Raw genomic sequence first — 18,814 nt, 5'->3', positions numbered from 1 at the left:
TTCCCCAGATTGGCAAAACCATGCCTTCAGAAAGACCCTATATAAGTTTATTATAAAGAGAAGTGATTGCTCCTTTACCCTGTGTGACAGAGATGAGTAAGGGGGCTTCTAGGAGCTACTTTCAGTGCTGTGATTGGAGAACTGTCAGCTGCAGGCTTCTTAGAGAAGAAACCATGAAAAAAAATGCAATGGGTGTTCAATATAATTGCATAGGGTAATTTCACCTAGCGCTTACTATACTACCCAAATCTGATCACCTTCAGAGCAACAGTGTGTGACATCAGCTACTTAGGCATTACTAGGCAATGGCTATTACAGCTAAGGATTCTGGGAGCTGACATCTAGCATACCTGGAGAATTAGATGTAGAAGACAGGTAGAAAGGTAGTGAGTTCAGCTGGAGTTAAAAAAAAAACAGCTCTTACACCAAGCTCTCTATAGTTGGTATCCGATACTGCACTTTTGTTCTTCTACTGAATCTCTCCCCAGGCCTTGTGACCTTTTCCATGTCATTATATGTACTTGGTTCTGGCTTACAGGCATTCTCCAAACGTGCAAATGTTGTTGCAAGAGATGTAGTTCCACTTTCCCATCTGTATGTCCGCTTCTGTGCGCTGGACAATGCTTAGAGAATATAGACTTGGTGAATTCTCACATGCCATTGTACAATATCCTCAACAATACAAAATATGTAGGCTTGAAGATGAAAGATGTGAATTAGGCAAACAGCAAGAGACCAGTTCCTTTGAAAGGAATCCTTAGCTATCCCATAAGGTGTTCCATGCTTGTACATTAGTCTGGCAGCTGAACCTATGGTGCACAATGTTTACATTCAATGGGGTGCGTGAGAGGCAAGAGCGACAACGGAATTCTTGACATTCTAATTAAGCCCCAATATTAGTTACATGAATCAATCTTCACAATGGTCTGAATGAAACTGAAGGGCACAAAGCAGATTAATTGATGTTGGGCCATGCAGATTAATTGATGCAAGACTTAGATTTAAATCTATTTTTCCCTAGCTCAGCAATCACAAATAAGACCTTCGTTGATTGTGCACTTAGATGCAATTTTCTCAGAAAGTCTCATGCAAAATATTAGGGTCTATCCTGGATAAACTCTTGTAAATTAGCCTATATTTGGATGCTCACCATATTACTGTATATAATGGGGAGAATAAACTCTTATATTTCAGTTATAGCACCCAAGCAGTATGGACTAAGATGAATACTTCAGTTTGCTGAGTAAATCTTCCAGAAAATTTTACTAACTTTAAAATGAGTTCCATTCAGTAACTTATTAAAAGCAACTATTAAAAGTTATTTTTCAACTAAGGATTTTGGATTTTTAAAAAATCCATTTGGGGTGGTGTGGTGTTTGTAGTACAGTGGTTTTTGCCAGAAAGCCTAAGACTGCCATCTGCTGGCCATTTAATTATATGACAGTTATTTATTCTAATATGAATAAACGATAGTTTTATGCACCAATCAGAAATGAAATTTTACTTTTTGCTAGAATCACAAATAAATTAAGATATGACAGCATGTTTCTTCCTCATCAACTTCCTCAACTAGGGTAGAAGCAGGGCAGCCATTTTCAGTGTAACACATAAAAATAAAGTTCTAATTATTAGCAAACACTGAAGTTTATTAAATGCCCTCTTCAAAGATTCCCTCCCCCACCACGCAATCCTTTTCTGCATGCCTTAAATACAAGTCACTTTAAGGAATTTTTATGCATGGCCCAGAAATATGCATTTTACAGCATATTATGCTGTTAAATTATTATTGATATAGACAAGTATTAGTTTTTATTCCTCTTAATTTATCCTAGTCACTTGACCGACTTGGATAATTAATTTAAGGCACTCACTCCATGAAAATGTTATTTCTGGCCTGAGATTGCTCTTCTTTTTTTTTTAGAAAAAAAATTACATTGCAGACGGTAATTTAAAAGTAAATGACCATTCTAGTAATCATCCTGATCAAACTAAAAACATTTCTAACATTGGGAAAAATTAAGTACATTATATACACAACCAAATTTTTGTTTAAATTACAACCTACTTGTATTCTATTTTTTTTTAAAAAAAAAACCTGATTAAAGTCTACTTAAATACTGCAAGGTTTTAAATATTTTACATATCACAATAATATTTTCAGTAAACTACTACATATCTACCAGTCTATTGACCCCTTTGAAACAAATACTTTTTTATTTAAATCTTGCATATATAGCAACATATTCCAAAACAGATCTTCTTTGCCATATAAATAAGTATATTTCTGTCATTGCTTCAAAAACCTTCATGTTTAAATTACTTGAAGCAAATAGCTGCGTCTTGCTTCTCTTTTGTAACAACTTCTTTTTTTAAAAAAAAATCCTTCATTGTTATTTTTACTGGTAAAATATAACTGTATTTCCAGAATACATAATGGACCATTAGTTTTTTTTAATGTGTTAACTTCTGAACTTTACAGTAAAAATTAAAAGGAATTTCTTGTAGAAAGTCTTATGGAATGTGTATTGTATAGAGTTGAGCTTGGTTCATATTAATATGAAGTGAAAAAATTGAACAAAACAGAGAACGTGTGCCATTCAAAATTTCAAAGTGCAAGTGAGTGTTTGTGAGACTCTTATTCAAGGCAACTGGCCAACATTTTGCTAGAAACTCTATGTAGTCCAAACACCATAGCAGGTAGGTTTGCTTGGATCATTTCTCTGCCCATCCAAAATTCAGAATCCACAATGTTCCATGTCAGGCAACCTGAGAGAGGTGAACTTCTGCATTGAGCCCAGAAACAGTAAATATGTCTGATTCCATAATTTCGCAGGAAACAAGGGGAAATAGAAATCCCTAGTGCACCTTATCTAAAAAATAGAAATTGGGATTGTCCCCTGTCTTCTGGACTCAGCACCACTGGCGTAAGACAGTACTCAGGCAGAATTGCTCTCTGCTAAACACTTCTGTGACTCCAAGATAATCGGTTTCCTTTCCTCTTACAAGTCTCCATCTGTAGGAGGTTGACATAACTGGTAGATTCTGTAAAAAATGTGACAAAGAAGTTGGTGTTACAAAAAGATTCTTGAGGATAATGTGGCAGACCAAAGTAAACCAAATTGTTTTAAAACAGCCATATTCAATGTCTTGCCTTCCAGACCCTAGACTCCCATAACTTTCATATATTCACTCAAGCAGGTAGACAATTAGGACGCAGTCCACAATATCTGAAGATAATCTAGTTATTTTGTTTACTTTGTTTTATTTATCACTGGGTTTATGAGGTTGTGCAACACCAACATGACTTTGGGTGGTGTACAACCACAAAAAGCAAACTATAAACCTAAAAAGAACCACTTAACTTTAAAATGCACACAATATATTAACATAAAATACAGATTGTAAATTGGTAACCTACACCATAATTAAATCAAGAGATGACTCCATTAAAATGCCCCCCAAATGCCTGGGGTAAAAGTCAGGTTCTGTTTGGGACAGAGGTGTGTTAAATTACCTCCATCAAAGGCATAGGTGATTAAAAGTAAACTCTAATTCACCTACGAAATGTAAAGATTCATTTGAATGCTTTTCCCTTCTGGAATGCTCAATGATATGGACATGCAAAATTAATTTGTGTTGATGAGGTCATTGGACCATTTTGTCCTCTACTGTTTCAGCAGCTGCCAAGTAGTTACTAGCAAGTTTTTCTGATTTCAACTATACCTAAAGGTTCCTTTTGACAAGGCAACTGAACTTTTTTTGTTTTTCCTTGAAGGAGTTTTGTTCCTCATCCAACAAAGAAAGTCCAGTTGCCTTGTCAAAAAGAACCTTTGAGACAACCATGACCTGATGACTGGGAATCTCCATAGACATTTACTTCGACTATATTTTGCATGCAAAATACTACTTTGCCTTTGAAATATAGCCAATGTTTGCTATGACTTGCTGACAAGATTAACAGCAAAATGGACTGAAAAAGGATATTGAAAATTAAAGAAGGGAATGTTGTCAGTGACAACACAAGCCAGTTTCTCAGGTTTGCTAGTTATGGTGTACTTAAAAAGTTAGCAATTTCTTTTCTTTTTCTTTTGGTAATAATTTTACTGAAAATTTTTAATAGACATAGTAAACATAAATACAAATTAAAATAAAAGATTAAAGAAAAAGTTTAAAAATTCAAAAGAAAGAAAGGAAAAGAGAAAAAAAGGAAGAAGAAATAAAGATACTAATAAAGAAGTGACTTTCAACCTTCAGCATACTGAGCACTAAATAATAAAACCTTTCATCCTCTTTTACAATTACAAGCAAAAAAACCCTCCCTTCCTATAACATAACTTGTATTTATATATGCAATCCAGAAATCTTCATCTGTTTAGTCCTGGTTCAGTAACAGCCATTAGAAGTTACCACTCATTTCAAACAGATTATTTATCCCTGATCAAACAGTCCAATTTTATGTTCCTTTCTTCTGCATTTAATAATTGTGGCTTTTAAATCATCCCAATAGTGTCTCAGGATTTGATCTTTTAACAATACTTTGCATTCCAAAAGTTTTTTTCAGAGCCATGCTGGCACAGTAGTTAGAATGCAATATTGCAGGCTAACTCTGCTCACTGCCAGGAGTTCAAATCTGGCCAGCTCAAGGTTGATTCAGCCTTCCATCCTTCCAAGGTCGGTAAAATGAGGACCCAGATTGGAGAGGTTTGTAAGTATAAGTGTTATTGCTATTGAACCTAGTTACCTACCGGGGTGCAGATTGCGGCATCTGATCCATCACTTTCAGATTTTTTGCAGAGATTTCAACTCTTGGTCCCTAAAGAAAACCATACAAAAATAGTTACCTATGGCTCTAGAGGAACACCAAAGTAGAAACACACTATTTTCATTTGAAAAATCTATTCATAGCCATAAAGCAATTCTGAAAAGGAGGGACCTGGCGGAGTAGTCTTCTGTGCTTGCTTAAGATGAAAGTCTTAGTATGTTTTGCAGCTGCTCATAAGAGAGTGACAATACCACAGGACACTGACAAGTGTCCTGAGTGGGTACATGAGGATATTCCGCACACTGCACCTCTCTCTTGAAACCAAGGATGGGTAACTTGTGGTTTTTCAGAAGTTGCTTCCCTGCCACTTCGCAAAATCCCTATCAGCAGAGCCAGTGACGAAGGACAAGCAAAACTGTAATTTGCTAACATCTGGGAAATCAAAACCTTTCTGTCTTGCTTAAAGCAAGATAGGTTTGTAAATAGTTATCATAAGCATGTCATTTTTATTACCTCTTGTATCATTAAACGATGTGGTGCTCTGCATATAAAAATTCTGTGGAGTGCATACAAATATACATATTTAGTGTCCCATCTGGAAATTTAGGGTTGCTAATATTATTTATTGAATGCTTCATTAATACTCACTTGCTTTCTCATTATGTCCGTTGCCTGCATGATACACTTGGGCAAGAGTCCATGACTTCGAGCCAATATTGCTGCTTGTTCCAATGACACACAAAGTGTGCTCCTAGCAGTATAACAACAAAGAGCATTGCATTCAGAAACTCAACACTTGGTCAGAAAAGCTGATTTACCCCCTTCCATAGATATTCATATCCTGTAGGCTGCCACCCGCTCCACTCCTCCCAGACCATCCTTCAAAACATATCACCAAATTAAACATTTGGATTGCCATAGGGGTAAAATGATTGAATATTACATTTATGCATTTACTAAATATTATATAATTTTAATATCTCCCCATTTCCATTAAATTCTATTATTTTGGGTTTGCTGCAGTCCCTACCAATTCTTTGCCCTGGTCCCACTCATTCTATCTTGTTCTTGCCTACTTTAGGAAATGCAACCCTAAGGATAGTATGGAAAAACCAAGTGTGGGATATGGGCTAAAAACCTTTCCCCATCCTGCTCTACGTTTTTTTCCTGCAAAAAAGTAAAGGTTTCCCAATCAGTTGTGTCCAACTCTAAGGCATGGTGCTCATCTCCATGTCTTAGCCAAGGGAACCAGAATTGTTTGAAGACAATTTCCATGGTCATGTGGCCAGCAAGCCTAAATGCCATAGGTGCACAGAATGCCAAAGCAATACCTATTAATTTACTTGCATTTTGCATGCTTTCAAATTGCTGGGTGGGCAGGAGCTGGGGCAGCTAATTGGAGCTCATCCCACTGCACAGAGCTAGGGTCTCGAACCCAGGCTGTCAGCTGTACAGCTGAAAAGTTCAGCATCTTTAACCACTGAGCTGTCGCGCCCCACATTTTTCTGAAAGTTTATTCAAATGCACAGGATGGATGTCTGAGAAGAACTTAGAAGATATGGATAGGAATATAGTGTCAGGACTCCGGTAGTTACCCCCATTTAAATCATGAGTCTCTAGTCGGATTTTCAAACTAAAAGAAGATTAGGAGTAAACATGCCGGTGTTGCCTGGGTATAGCAGACTCTGAGACACATAATTCATTGTCACTCTTGACCCTGGTTTTCCCCCATCCCCTGGCTGTATCATAATTCATATTCTCCAATGGGACACATCCATTGCCAAGAGTCATCAATCATACTCTCCAGTTAGAATTTTGCATGGCAGAAACTTTGGTTGCCTAGAAACTAACTTTGAAAACATTTATGGAATGCAAGCCGCCCACTGCTCCCCCCCCCCCTTTCTGTTGGCACTCTAAAAGACCACAGAAATATTTTATGAGTTGACATTTAGCTAATATTTGCACTTCATTCTTGATCCCACTCCTTCTGAAGTCTCACCTTTGCATTCCGGTGCCACACATTACAACCTGGCAGGCTCCAAGACGGTAGCAGAATTCAGAAGATATAGGCAGCAGTCCAGCCCCTGCTACATAATTGCTAGAGTACCCAGACTGATTGCCTTTTGTGCTGATAAAGGATTTCATTAATCTGCAAAGCTCCTGCATTGCATTGATGGGCCGAATAAGCTGCAAAAGAACAGAAAATTAGTCTCAGTATAACTTAGTCCCTTTCCTTTCTGAAACCCATATCCTTGAGATCCCTTAAGACAATAACTATTCAGTATTATTGTTGCTATTATTTTGGGCTTCAGGTGACTCTTGGCAACTAGGAAAAAAGCCTGTGCAATTCTAGGAGTTTCCAAATTAGAATACTGTTTTAGACTGAGTTCGAGTCCTGCCTTAGGCACAAAGCCAGCTGGGTGACCTTGGGCCAGTCTTTCTCTTTCTCTCCCTCCCTCCCTTTCTCTCTCTCTCTCTCTCTACCCTAGGAAAGAGGCAACAGCAAATCACTTCCACAGTCTTGCCAGGAAAACTGCAAGAACAAATCCAGGCAGTTGCGTGGATTGAGTCAAAATTGACTCAAAGGCACAAAATAAACAACTGAATAGAATAGGACACAGATGCTAGCCTGTTGAGAATTGAGACTATATGGAAAGTTATGTTGGAGGTCTTCATTTAATTAAAGAGGAAGCAGCCATAAGGAGAAAATAGTGAACTGGATGAATATTTATGGTTTAGGAAATGATTTGAATCTTTGTCTGTGCAAGAAGGTCCCAATCCTAATTATTCTTTAAAGCTGAGTTTAGACCTGGGAAGAGGAAAAAAACTGGATCCCTAAAATGTTTTGGAGTCTCTAGAACTCCTTTGGTGGTACAACCCCAAAGGAAAAACCAGATCAGGATTATGAAATGAAAACTGGAAGACCATATTACTCATGCAGTATCAAAAACAGCTAGGCCACAAGTAACCTTGGAACATCAGTAGTTTGACATTCCTTTTTTATTTATACACATATGTATGAAGAAACATGAAGGACAACTGGAAAAATGTTATCTCACTATTTTGCACTGGGTGAAAACATTTGGTTATGCTGACTTCCTTCATCCAATAACTTTTCAAATACAGACGGGATCAGGTTGGAAGGCACCAGGTACTGGAATCCTGCTTTAGCTAATGATGAGGTCTGGTTTGACCAGTTTCACAGAATAGGTTAAGCTTGATTTCTTTCCTTCTGTTACTGTTAGGTTAGAAGCACCAACTTTCATCCTAACAGTTGAAGTAGCAGCCTCTCCCAGTTCCCACTTTGCCAAATATCTGAATATATGAGCAGAAAGTTTCTATACCTGATGAATTTTCACAGCTGTGGTGTTTGAATCTGTAGGCAAGTTAGATCGTTCAAGGTAAAATGCCCTGAAATTAAACAATAATTAGCTGGTGATTATATAATGTTAAACACTCCTATAATGTATTTAATTTCCAAAAGAAAACAAGTACTACATGGTCTATGGAGATTCTCAGTCAACCAGGTCATAGTTGTCTCAAAGGTGGTTTTTCAAGAAGCAACTGGACTTTCTTGTTTTTCTTTGAAGATATTTTGCTTATTATCCATGAAAAATCCCTAATTTTTGGATGAGAAGCAAAACATCTTCAAAGAAAAACAAGAACGTCCAATTGTCTCTTGAAAAACAATCTTTGGGACAATTACTAGAGGCCACACATGGATTAGCTATACTTGCATGGTCTAAAAAATGACAAATTAAAAATTAGATTTCCAATTCCAATTTTTCTGAAATTATGAGAGTCCATGCAAGTTATCGAGTGAGCTCACTACTTTTTTCTCTCCTGTTTCTTTTCATTCTCATCCCAAAACCAGCTTTGATAGTCTATTTCCAGGCCCAATCCTGCATTGCCTTCTCTCTTTGAACTCCTTCTCTCTTACGTATTATTAACATTCAAAATAAAACTTGAAAGGGATTCTAATTTGTATGAATTCCATTGAAATAGCCGATTGCTAGTAGCAAAATAAAGCTTCCTATCTTCACTAATGTGAACTGGCAAGTGTGAGGGTAGCAAACCTGGATGCACTTTTTAAGAATATTTTTGATTCAGTTGCCAAGACTATTTACAATCAGATTTCTTTTGATGCTGTATAGTACCTGAGCTTGTGATAATACTGTTGCACCTTCTCAAAAGAATAGGAATTGATTTGATGCTGAAGCTCCTCCTGAGGCGACCCATTTGGTAGGACTTGGCCATCCAGATTTTCAAGGACTGAAAATATTTTAATGAAAAGTTTAAAGCAACTTTTAACAATTCTCATATGTTTGTATTTATTATTACATTATTTTACAATAAGAAGGGGGGAACAACCTTTTGAATTAATTTTGATCTATTTATTGATTAAATGTACATGCTGTCCATCTCATTATTGAGCAATACTTATCCACCTCATCTTGTAAATCTATCTTATTCTGCTTAATCTTGCCAAGAAGAGTAGATGTCAGAGGTTAAAAAAAAAAGAATGCTTACTCATGGGGTATAGGGGGAAAGGACTTCATATTGTCATGACATCCTAACATAGTTGAACACATCGATAATGTCATGATGCAAGTAGTGCAAATAACAAATCTTGTATCATTTACATGAGGATGTCATGAAGAACATGATGTCACTGTGGATCAACCAGGCATCTATGTCTACTGGTGATAAAATGAAGTCTTGGAAAAGTATAAGCAAACACACTGAATTTATTAACAAATTATCATCCTTTTCCTTATATATCTAGCTTACACTGAAATATGAATGAATGAATGAATGAATGAATGAATGAATGAATGAATAAATAAATAAATAAATAAATAAATAAACAAGCAAGCAAGCAAGCAAGCAAGCTAACTAATGCATTTCTTTCTCAGAATTGGACAACTCATTGCAGCCAACTCATCATGGCCAATTCACCACAGCCAACTCGCCATGGCCAACCCACCACAGGACAACTTGCTGTGAGATAATTCAGCAATTCAATTTCATTATTTAAAATTGTTAAAAATTTATTTTAATTTCTATCAGAGTAGGAATATAGGACGTAGCATCACTATAACAGAATGGGAATAGGTCTGGGGTAGAAATAATAAAATTACAAAATCGGTAGCATACAAAGAAAACGCCTATAAAGGTTTTATAGATGGCACCTTCCTCCTTTGAGATTAGCGAAGATGCACCCCAATATGAGTCCAAATTGCTAGAAATAGAAAAAAAAAAGAGGGAACTTTTTTTCATATGTGGTGATCCTGTACAGAAGCTCAAAAATATTGGCAGAAAATTAGAAAATGGCTGGAAGAAATGACAAGAGAACAGATCAAATTCAAACCAGAGTCCTTTCTGTAAGGGATCTTTGATAAACAAATATCAAAAAAAGTGAAATATATAATAATACACATTTTGACAGCAGCCAGATTGGCTTTTGCACAATGTTGGAAGCAGCCTCATGTTCCCACAGAGGAGATGATCATTCAAAAAATTTCAAGTTGTGCAGAAATGGACAAATTAACTTTGGCATTAAAAAATAAAGACACTTCAATATACTACAACAGCTGGAACTGCTGGTACAAATGGTTAGACCAAAGATAGACTTCACACTAAAAGGCAAAAGATGATAGGATAAATCCACAGTAGTGATACACAGATATATGTAAGGATTGGGTGTGTGTATATGGCATAAAATAAGGATAAAAAAGAAGTCTTACAAACTGTTGAAGATGAGAATGTTTTTAATTGTTTTCTATTTTTGTCTTTCTATTTTCTTCTCCCTTTCTTCTTTTTCTCTCTTTCATTTATGTATATGTTGTTGGTTTGTTTTAATTGTAAAATCAATAAAATTTATTTAAAAATAAAATAAAATAAAATTGTTAAAAATTTACTTTAATTTCTATCATTCACATTTCATTTTTCCCTCCTTTGGCATCCTTTCTTTAATGATTCTATTCCCCTTTTCCTTAGTGTAAGTCTTATCACATGGCGAATTGGCTGTGGCGAGTTGGCTGCAGTGAGTTGGCTGCAGCGAGTTGCCCATGGTGAGTTCTTGTAGACCCCCTCCTTCTTGTTCCTCTGAAGATATATACTGTGTGTGTATATATATATATAGAATATATATATCCTTAAGTTTTCACAGGTATTTATATGTATGGTATTCAGCTTTGTTCGGGTATTCTCCCACATCATTATAGTTGTGCTTTTAAAGTTGTAGCAACGTTTCAGCAGAATTTCATCTGCCATCATCACGCTTCTGTATAGTGTTCATCTGTGAGTCAGACTTTCACAGACGTTTCTGTTTTAAATTTGGTGCACCAAATTTTGGTTGGTTGTACCCATTTTTTTTCTAGTCAATTCTGATGGTTTAAGAAAAACTGCTGTGTGTATAAATTGGGTATTTGGTGGGAGCATTCAGGGAGTTTAAGACTAAAAATGGCTGCAAAAAAATTGTCCTGCCTATTCCAGAGGTTCCCAATAATTGTTGGAATTATGTTCATCATGCAGATTGCAAATATTGCATCTATATAATTAAAAATGAGTCTACGATCATTATTTAAATTTTCAACAGCTGGTCCAATGGTTCAATCATTCATTCCGTTAACTCTTTAGAAATTACTTTCTTAATGTCTACTTCCTATCTGCCTTGATTTGGCTTAAAATGTGGCATTGTTTGTCTATTTAACATCCACTAATCTGACCTTCAGTTTGACTGTGTTAGGAGCTCAATAAAACGGAAGGAAGGAAGGAAGAAAGGAAGGAAGGAAGGAAGGAAGGAAGGAAGGAAGGAAGGAAGGAAGGAAGGAAGGAAGGAAGGAAGGAAGGAAGGAAGGAAGGAAGGAAGGAAAGGATTTATTTCTCTTGTACCTTTTGTAAAGAGAACTGCGTGCAATTTCAGACTTCCTCCATTCTGAAATCGGGTAGGTAGTTTAGAAAAGTAGTAACTATCCAGGAATAAGGTCACTTTCAAAACTTGCCGATTTCCCTCCACATGATAAAAGACATGAGTATCTGGAGGAATCAAGAAAAAAGACATCACAAATTGTGAGGGAAACAATAACACATGATAACCGACATGAGGAAACTGCAAGAATGAAATCCAAGCATAGGTTTTTGTCTTTTTTTTTTTTTTTGGCCAGAGGTGGGGATTGCTCTTAATGAGCCTCAATGGTGCAATGGTTTGAGTGCAGTACTGTAAGCTACTTCTACTGCAATTTGGCAGGTCGAATCCCACCAGGCTCAAGGTTGACTCAGCCTTCCATCCTTCTGAGGTCCCAAATTGGACCCGAATTGTTGGGGGCAATATGCTGACTCTGTAAACTGCTTTGAGAGGGCTGTGAAGCACTATAAAGAGGTATATAAGTCTAAGTGCTATTGCTATAAGGGATGTGCAACTTCTGTTGAAGTAAGAGTTGCAAAAGGTACATCTTAGAAAAGAAGAGATTTTGCAGCTTCTATTGAAATTCCAGTCTCTGTGAATTTAAGACAACAGGAGGCATCGTTTTACTGTTCGAACAAATACAGAGTCACAGGAAAAATTCAAGGGAGTCAATGCATCTAGTGACTGAACTTACTTGCTACAAAACACTCATCCAGCTGCTTGAAATAAAAGGCAACTTTATCCAGCTCTGAAAGGGTGGCCTGGATATCTTCCAGCATGGTTCGCTCTTCTTTCTAAGAGAGGAAGAAACAGGATAAAAGGGTGACTAGACTGCAAGAACAGTCTGTAAGGACAGATTCAGGTAGTTCTCGACTTATGACCAGTCACTAAATGACTGTCTGAAATTATGATTGCACTAAAAAAAAGCTATTTATGCCACCCTCTTAAAGTTATGACTGCAGATGTATATGTGCAGCAGTTATGTGATCACATTTCAAGGGCTTACAGCCTCCAATGCTCACATGATTTATTACATGATCATGATTTAGCGTCTACTGTTTTCTGGGAGAAAATGACAAAAAAATGTCCAGTGAATATGCTGAATTAGCTTAACAACCATGTGGTTCATTTAACAACCAGAGGTTTTGTTTAAAAATCATCGTAAAAATGGGTCATAAAATTGAGTCTGGTCACACAATTTAGGACTATAGTAACTTATGACTGAAATCCAGTGTTTTATTGTAGTTGTAAGAACACAAAAGATTCTTTTCATAAGAACTGGAATTATAAAAAGGAGAAACGATGCCTTCCCCAAACCCAGGCATCAAACGCTGGTTGTGATTGTGACTAAGACCATATCTAAATCCTTCATTCCCTGAAATTTACTGTTGTTTTTTTTTAAAGGTGCGCTTGCAACTCTACCATACACTGTCCACCATATGTCTTATATCTTTAACACACATTGTCCATCACAGGTCTCATATCTTGCTCATATGGGTTTTCACAAGGTATATTAAAAAGTGGTGATCAGCAATAACTTGAACTTTCAAATGAATATGAAAGAAATTGCTGTTATATACGTATTTGGTACATTTCTATGTTTCAAATATATTCAGTGCAATGCAAGATACAGTTGCTCACCAGCAGAGGACAGAATACTTCAACACTTCACACAATTAGTTATCATTTACAGCTAATACTCTATGCCTCACTAACATGTAGCTAAATTTTTAAAAAATAGCAATGAATGTTGCTATTACAGCACTTTCCTTGCTTTTATCTTGGCTTTACGAGAAGCCAAGGAGATAAAATTCTTGCACATTTAATATGGTTATGTAGAACACAGAATATGGTGAGGTACAGCTTGTCACTTAAAGGAGCAGAAAAGACCGAATAGATGAATTTGTTGTACTGTTTGATGAAATAAACTATTGGTCTGCTTATTCAGTATTGTCTGCAATGAACACCAGTAGCAATTAGAAATATCTTCCCTGACAGATTTTATTCAAGCAACAAACTGCACTTTATTATTTTTCTCTTAATTATTAAGAGAACAAATGTGAAACTGCACCACTCTGTCAGAAAGTGTCTTGCACAACAAACAAGGCCAGCTTCTCTTTTCTTATATATATTATCCTAATATGTACATACATAGACCCTTCACATTATTGCCCAAAGTAGCTTCTCCTATGTTGTGTCAAGTCTCAAAATGACTTTAGCTGAAGCCATATTCTTTTTACTTTGTTTCTTAGTTGCCACACATATGGCGGGGGAGAGAGGGAACTATAGGGTGTGGAATAATTTCCTCCCAGGTGCCAGACATAACAGCAATAAGGCCTGTGGGAATCAAGGTTATTTCAATGAGAACTCATAATGGCCAGAGGGAGTAGCTGAGTAGCCTGCCATTTATACAAAACCTTTGCTAGACCAATATTTGAATACAGCTCATCTATCTAAAATCCGCACTGTAAATCGGACATTAATACAATTGAGCGAGTCCAGAAGTATTTCATGAGAAGAGTACTACACTCCTCTGCTCGCAACAGAATATCCTACACCACCAGACTTGAAATTTTGTAGCAGATAATTGGACAACCTAGAACTATGCCGCCTACGGTTGGACTTCAGCGTAGTACACAAAATTATCTGCTACAATGTCCTACCAGTCAATGACTGCTTCAGCTTCAATCACAACAACACAAAAGCACACAACAGATACAAACTCAATGTAAACTGCTCCAAACTTGATTGCAGAAAGAGTACGACTTCAGCATGAGTGGTCAATGCCTGGAATGCACTACCTGACTCTGTTGTTACATCCTCAAACCCTCACTCCTTTAACCTTAAACTATCTACTGTTGACCTCACCCCATTGCTAAGAGGTCTGTAAGGGGCATACATAAGTGCACAATCGTGCCTACCATCCCTGTCCTATTGTCCCCATTTATCCATACCTATTTCCTGTATTCATACTCATGTTTATTCTTATACCTATTATCTGGAAAGTGATTGACAAATCAAATCAAATAAATAAATAAATAAAACTACCTGGTTGCTCAGCATGACCAGTGACACTAGCGGGGTGGGTGGTATCTATTTCTTTTATTATACTGAAAACTCTGGAAATATTTAGAGTTGAATTCACGTATGAATGTGCCAATATGATATACCCAATAAGATGGATTTTTGAGAAAAGCTGCAGCCTCAGAAACCTGAATTGATTGGGACCATTACTTAGAACCATGACATGTTGCATGTAGGAAAACTTGAAGTTTGGCTACACAGTTCACTATGGCTGAAAGGGTGCTACCACAAAATGGATCACACTCACTAGGTTGAGATTTTGCACATATATCTCACCTACCCCAGAAACCAGGCTGGGAAGGCGTGAATGGGGTTTGAAATGAAAATGCTACCACACTGCAAACAAAAGCAGTTTTATTTCTCCCAGCCTTTGAAAATATATTTAGGTCAGAAGATGAGTAATGAAAGAACTGCCTAGTTCCTTATTTTGGTTTTCTGTGTTTGAGGAAATGGTTTTCTGGCCTTACCACACTGGGAGACAGCGAGGACTGGTAGTTGAGCAACACTCCTGTGGCTGCTATCTGCTCCAGCCACTTTTTACTGGCTTCCCGACTGCTTTCTTCATACTCTCCATTGTTATTGTATCGATAGTTGAGTGCTCCCAATAACTGCTCTGAAAACGTGCAAACGGCTGCCACCAGGGCCTGGCAGAAGATGACATCTCGTCTCACTTGCAGTTCTGTATCTGGAAGAGAAAAGAAAGACAAGAATAGGGATCAACAGGCTAGGGCTACTGCTGTAGTTAGGATTCATGCCCAAAGTTCTGGCTTTTTTAATTCAGTGCAGCTTACATGACTCTGATGATATTTGGAGAAAGGTGCCCCCCGCCCCCCAGTCCCAAGGGTTTATTTCCCCTTCCTCACCCCAGAGGAACACATAGTTTTTCACAAGACCAGCAAGAGGATTAGGCTGTATAGAGGTGTCCATATTAATCACTAATCCTGAAAATAATGGTTTAATACAGTGGTTCTCAACCTTTTTATTTTTTACCACAGACCCCCTTTAAATAACTTTTGTGGCCACAGGTCATGGCCATTCCCCCTCTCCCAAGACTTAACTCAAGATTTAAATTATAACATTTCTTCAAGCCTTCACGGACGTCCTGGGATGACATTGTGACCCCCCAGGAGTCGGGGGACTGTAGGTTGAGAACTACTGATTAATCCCTGAAATGGAATGAAAATATTCCTCAAACTGCATGTCTGTCTCTTAATACAGTTCAGGTGGTCAGCTGCAATGGGCATCAAGGAGTTGCCTACCATAGGCCATAAGGTAGATGACAAGTAATTGAATTCATAGGAGATATAGAGTCTACTAGCAAGAAGGATGAAAGGAAGTTGTGGGAAAGTTCTCTGCACCAGAAGACAAGTCAGGAGTAAGCAAAAAGCTCCTTTACCTGTGCATTTCAGCAAAGCTAACAGGAGCTGATTCTTTCCATCTAGAAAAGAAAAATAAAGTAGAATTTAATCATGTCTTCCTTAACTGAAATGATAAGGCATGCTCAGTATCTTATTGATAGAGGCTGGAGCTGAAGTAGTGTTGGAAAGAGAACACTGTAATCAAGCATAGGGAAACTATTCTATACTCAAACGCATAATGAAAACCCTGGAAACCATAAACTATTAATGTCTAGAGACTGAAAAGACTGATACCATCAAAATCCATAAAATTTACAGATGAAGGGGGAACAGCTCTGTGGTAGAATCCATTTCTGGAATTAGCAAATTCTTATGAATATGAATATTTAACTTCAGGCACTTTTGGATAGAGTAGGTGTTGCATGAGAAGGATGGAAACCTAGTTTTATTCCTCCATTAGTCATACTCATTGAGTAACTATCTGCCAGTTGCTCTCTTTTAGTCCAACCTATCTCACAGAGATGATGCTATGGTTCTGAACTGCAGTTTTGTACTAGACTTAGCCATAAGTGTATAACAAACAAAAAATACTAACATTGATTCCCATATCACTTGAATAAGAAATAATATTGAATCAGATTATGGCAACTTCTTACATTTTCTTTTCCTAAGATTCACTCTACCTTCATCTTCTAGTTACAAAAGTCTTAACAGAAATTCTCCATTATTTATTCAGTTACTCTACTACTTCTGATCCCAACCTTCTCTACTACTTTCTTTAAAATATGGAAATTTTTAACAGCTCTTTTCCAGCTTTCCATTCACAAACCTTCCACGTATTTCTGAATTGTATCAACAAGATTTTTAATGCGAAGTGGGAGATTCCAGGGATCTTCCTGTATGCTGATCTGAATCTTGTTCCTACTCCGTATAGTGGTTTCTTCTTTCTGCTTAAATTCTGCAGAACAAGAAAAGATTTCAGTTCTGACAATAATACAGTACCAAAGTGGTTCAGAAGAGCAGCCAATTACATCCTGTGCCAATCTCTGCTAAGCTTATTTCTTTGTAAAGAAAATATCAATCATCAGTTTTGATAATATTTTATTAAACAATAAATATTATCAACTAATTAATAGCATAAATCCAAGATGCAAAGAGAAAACTATAGAAAATACTAAAAAACAGAAAAGAGAAAGGGTCTGTCCACACACAAATTTATGATACATATATGACCATATTAAACTCTATTGCTATTGAGATGAACTATAAAATCTATCCAAATTTGATTGAACTGGGGTTTCTGCTTCTGGTATTTCATTATGTTAACTTAGTAATTTTTTCTAATGAACCTACTAAAGAGGCCTTCTAGAAGAATCTCTGTTGTTGTATTATCTATACACCCACCCACTTCACAATCCTTTTCTGTTGCTCCCCTCTGGGAGGAGGTTTTGAAGTATCCATAGCAGGACTACTACATTTTGTAACAGCTTTGTTCCTTATGCCATCTGTGTTGTAAACTCTCAGGATTCTTTTTTTTTTTTTGCCATGTATATGTATACTTACAAACTAGACTGTGATGTTTCTCTGTGTCATATATGTATGTGGATGTGGGTATATGCATAATGGTTATCTTTTTAGACCTGAATGCAGCAAAATTTCATTTTAATGTGTTCTAATTAGTGTGCATTTAAAGTGACAACAAAGATACAATTCTATTCTGTTCTGTTCTATTCTATTCTATGAATCATTGCATAGATCATTATATTATCTAGACATACTCAGTTGCTCAACATAGATTATACATACATTATCTATACTGAACAATTACTATTTTACTTGCCAAAATTAAATAAGTTCCTTATTTTTAAGCTTGAGTTTTGGTCAGATCACAAGAGCACAAAAGCAGAACCAACTTAAAGAAGAGGACAGCAGTCTTTGAAAACCTGAAGAAGGATCAAACATTACCATCCTCCCAGCAGACAAAGCCCAAACCAGAGTTATCATGGATAGAACTTCCAATTACTTTTCCAAATATTGGAGAGGTTGTCCAACAAATATCTCTTTGGTTTCTGATGATCATGCAATAAAACTGTGCTTTCTAATATAAAACGTTTGGTAAGACAGACACCATTTAATACACAAGAACTGAATGTTTAAATCTATCTAAAGAATGTATAGTACTGAAAATTTATTAATTTTACTAAATTGAATAATATTAAATAATTTCCTGATGGGGTAGATATATTTCAAAATGGAATAAACATGGAATGATTTATATGAATCATTTTACTTATAACGCTTTTAAACAATTAGCTAATACTTTAGTGTAGAGTTTATAGACTTTATTAAGAAATAAAATGGGCCTGTAAGATGCCATTTCACTTTTGAGAATTTTTACCCAGTTTAAGAATTAGTATCAACTTGGGCTATTTCCAGGATTCTGGTAAGAGGTCTCCCTGATACAAGGTATTGAATAAAATTCTGATATTAGCAATTCTGATATTAAAACCTCTTTAAAGAAAATTGAATTCTTTACTAATAACTTCAGTTTTAGTCATTATTTGGCCGCTTTAATTGCATTAATTGCACTGTTTTTTTCCTTAGCTTTTTTTTTAGTTTATTTGCCAGCATTGTAGAATTGTTATTATTGTCTTTGTAATATCTTTGCTTAGCATAATTAATTTGAGAAGAGATTTTGTC

At 36.5% G+C, this 18,814-nt stretch overlaps 1 protein-coding gene across 2 annotated transcripts in view; it reads right to left on the bottom strand.

The window, feature by feature from the left end:
* Positions 1–1,906: 1,906 nt before the first annotated feature.
* The window catches only part of PREX1 (phosphatidylinositol-3,4,5-trisphosphate dependent Rac exchange factor 1), a 222,152-nt gene continuing 205,244 nt past the window's right edge, over positions 1,907–18,814 (bottom strand). For both annotated transcript variants that reach the window (XM_026697513.2, XM_087929017.1), the window contains exons 30-40: positions 16,944–17,072; positions 16,153–16,194; positions 15,224–15,441; positions 12,367–12,466; positions 11,660–11,803; positions 8,920–9,034; positions 8,107–8,173; positions 6,762–6,949; positions 5,411–5,513; positions 4,746–4,813; positions 1,907–3,042 (exon numbers count right to left, since the gene is read on the bottom strand). In XM_026697513.2, the coding sequence (XP_026553298.2) occupies positions 3,000–3,042; positions 4,746–4,813; positions 5,411–5,513; positions 6,762–6,949; positions 8,107–8,173; positions 8,920–9,034; positions 11,660–11,803; positions 12,367–12,466; positions 15,224–15,441; positions 16,153–16,194; positions 16,944–17,072 (1,217 nt within the window). In that variant the 3' untranslated portion in view covers positions 1,907–2,999. The remainder of the gene's footprint in view (positions 3,043–4,745; positions 4,814–5,410; positions 5,514–6,761; positions 6,950–8,106; positions 8,174–8,919; positions 9,035–11,659; positions 11,804–12,366; positions 12,467–15,223; positions 15,442–16,152; positions 16,195–16,943; positions 17,073–18,814) is intronic.

This window comes from Pseudonaja textilis, chromosome 3, assembly GCF_049901715.1.
Source record: "Pseudonaja textilis isolate UNSWEBS1 chromosome 3, rPseTex1.2, whole genome shotgun sequence".
NCBI lineage: Eukaryota > Metazoa > Chordata > Lepidosauria > Squamata > Elapidae > Pseudonaja > Pseudonaja textilis.
This window is presented reverse-complemented; position numbering and strand designations above follow the sequence as displayed.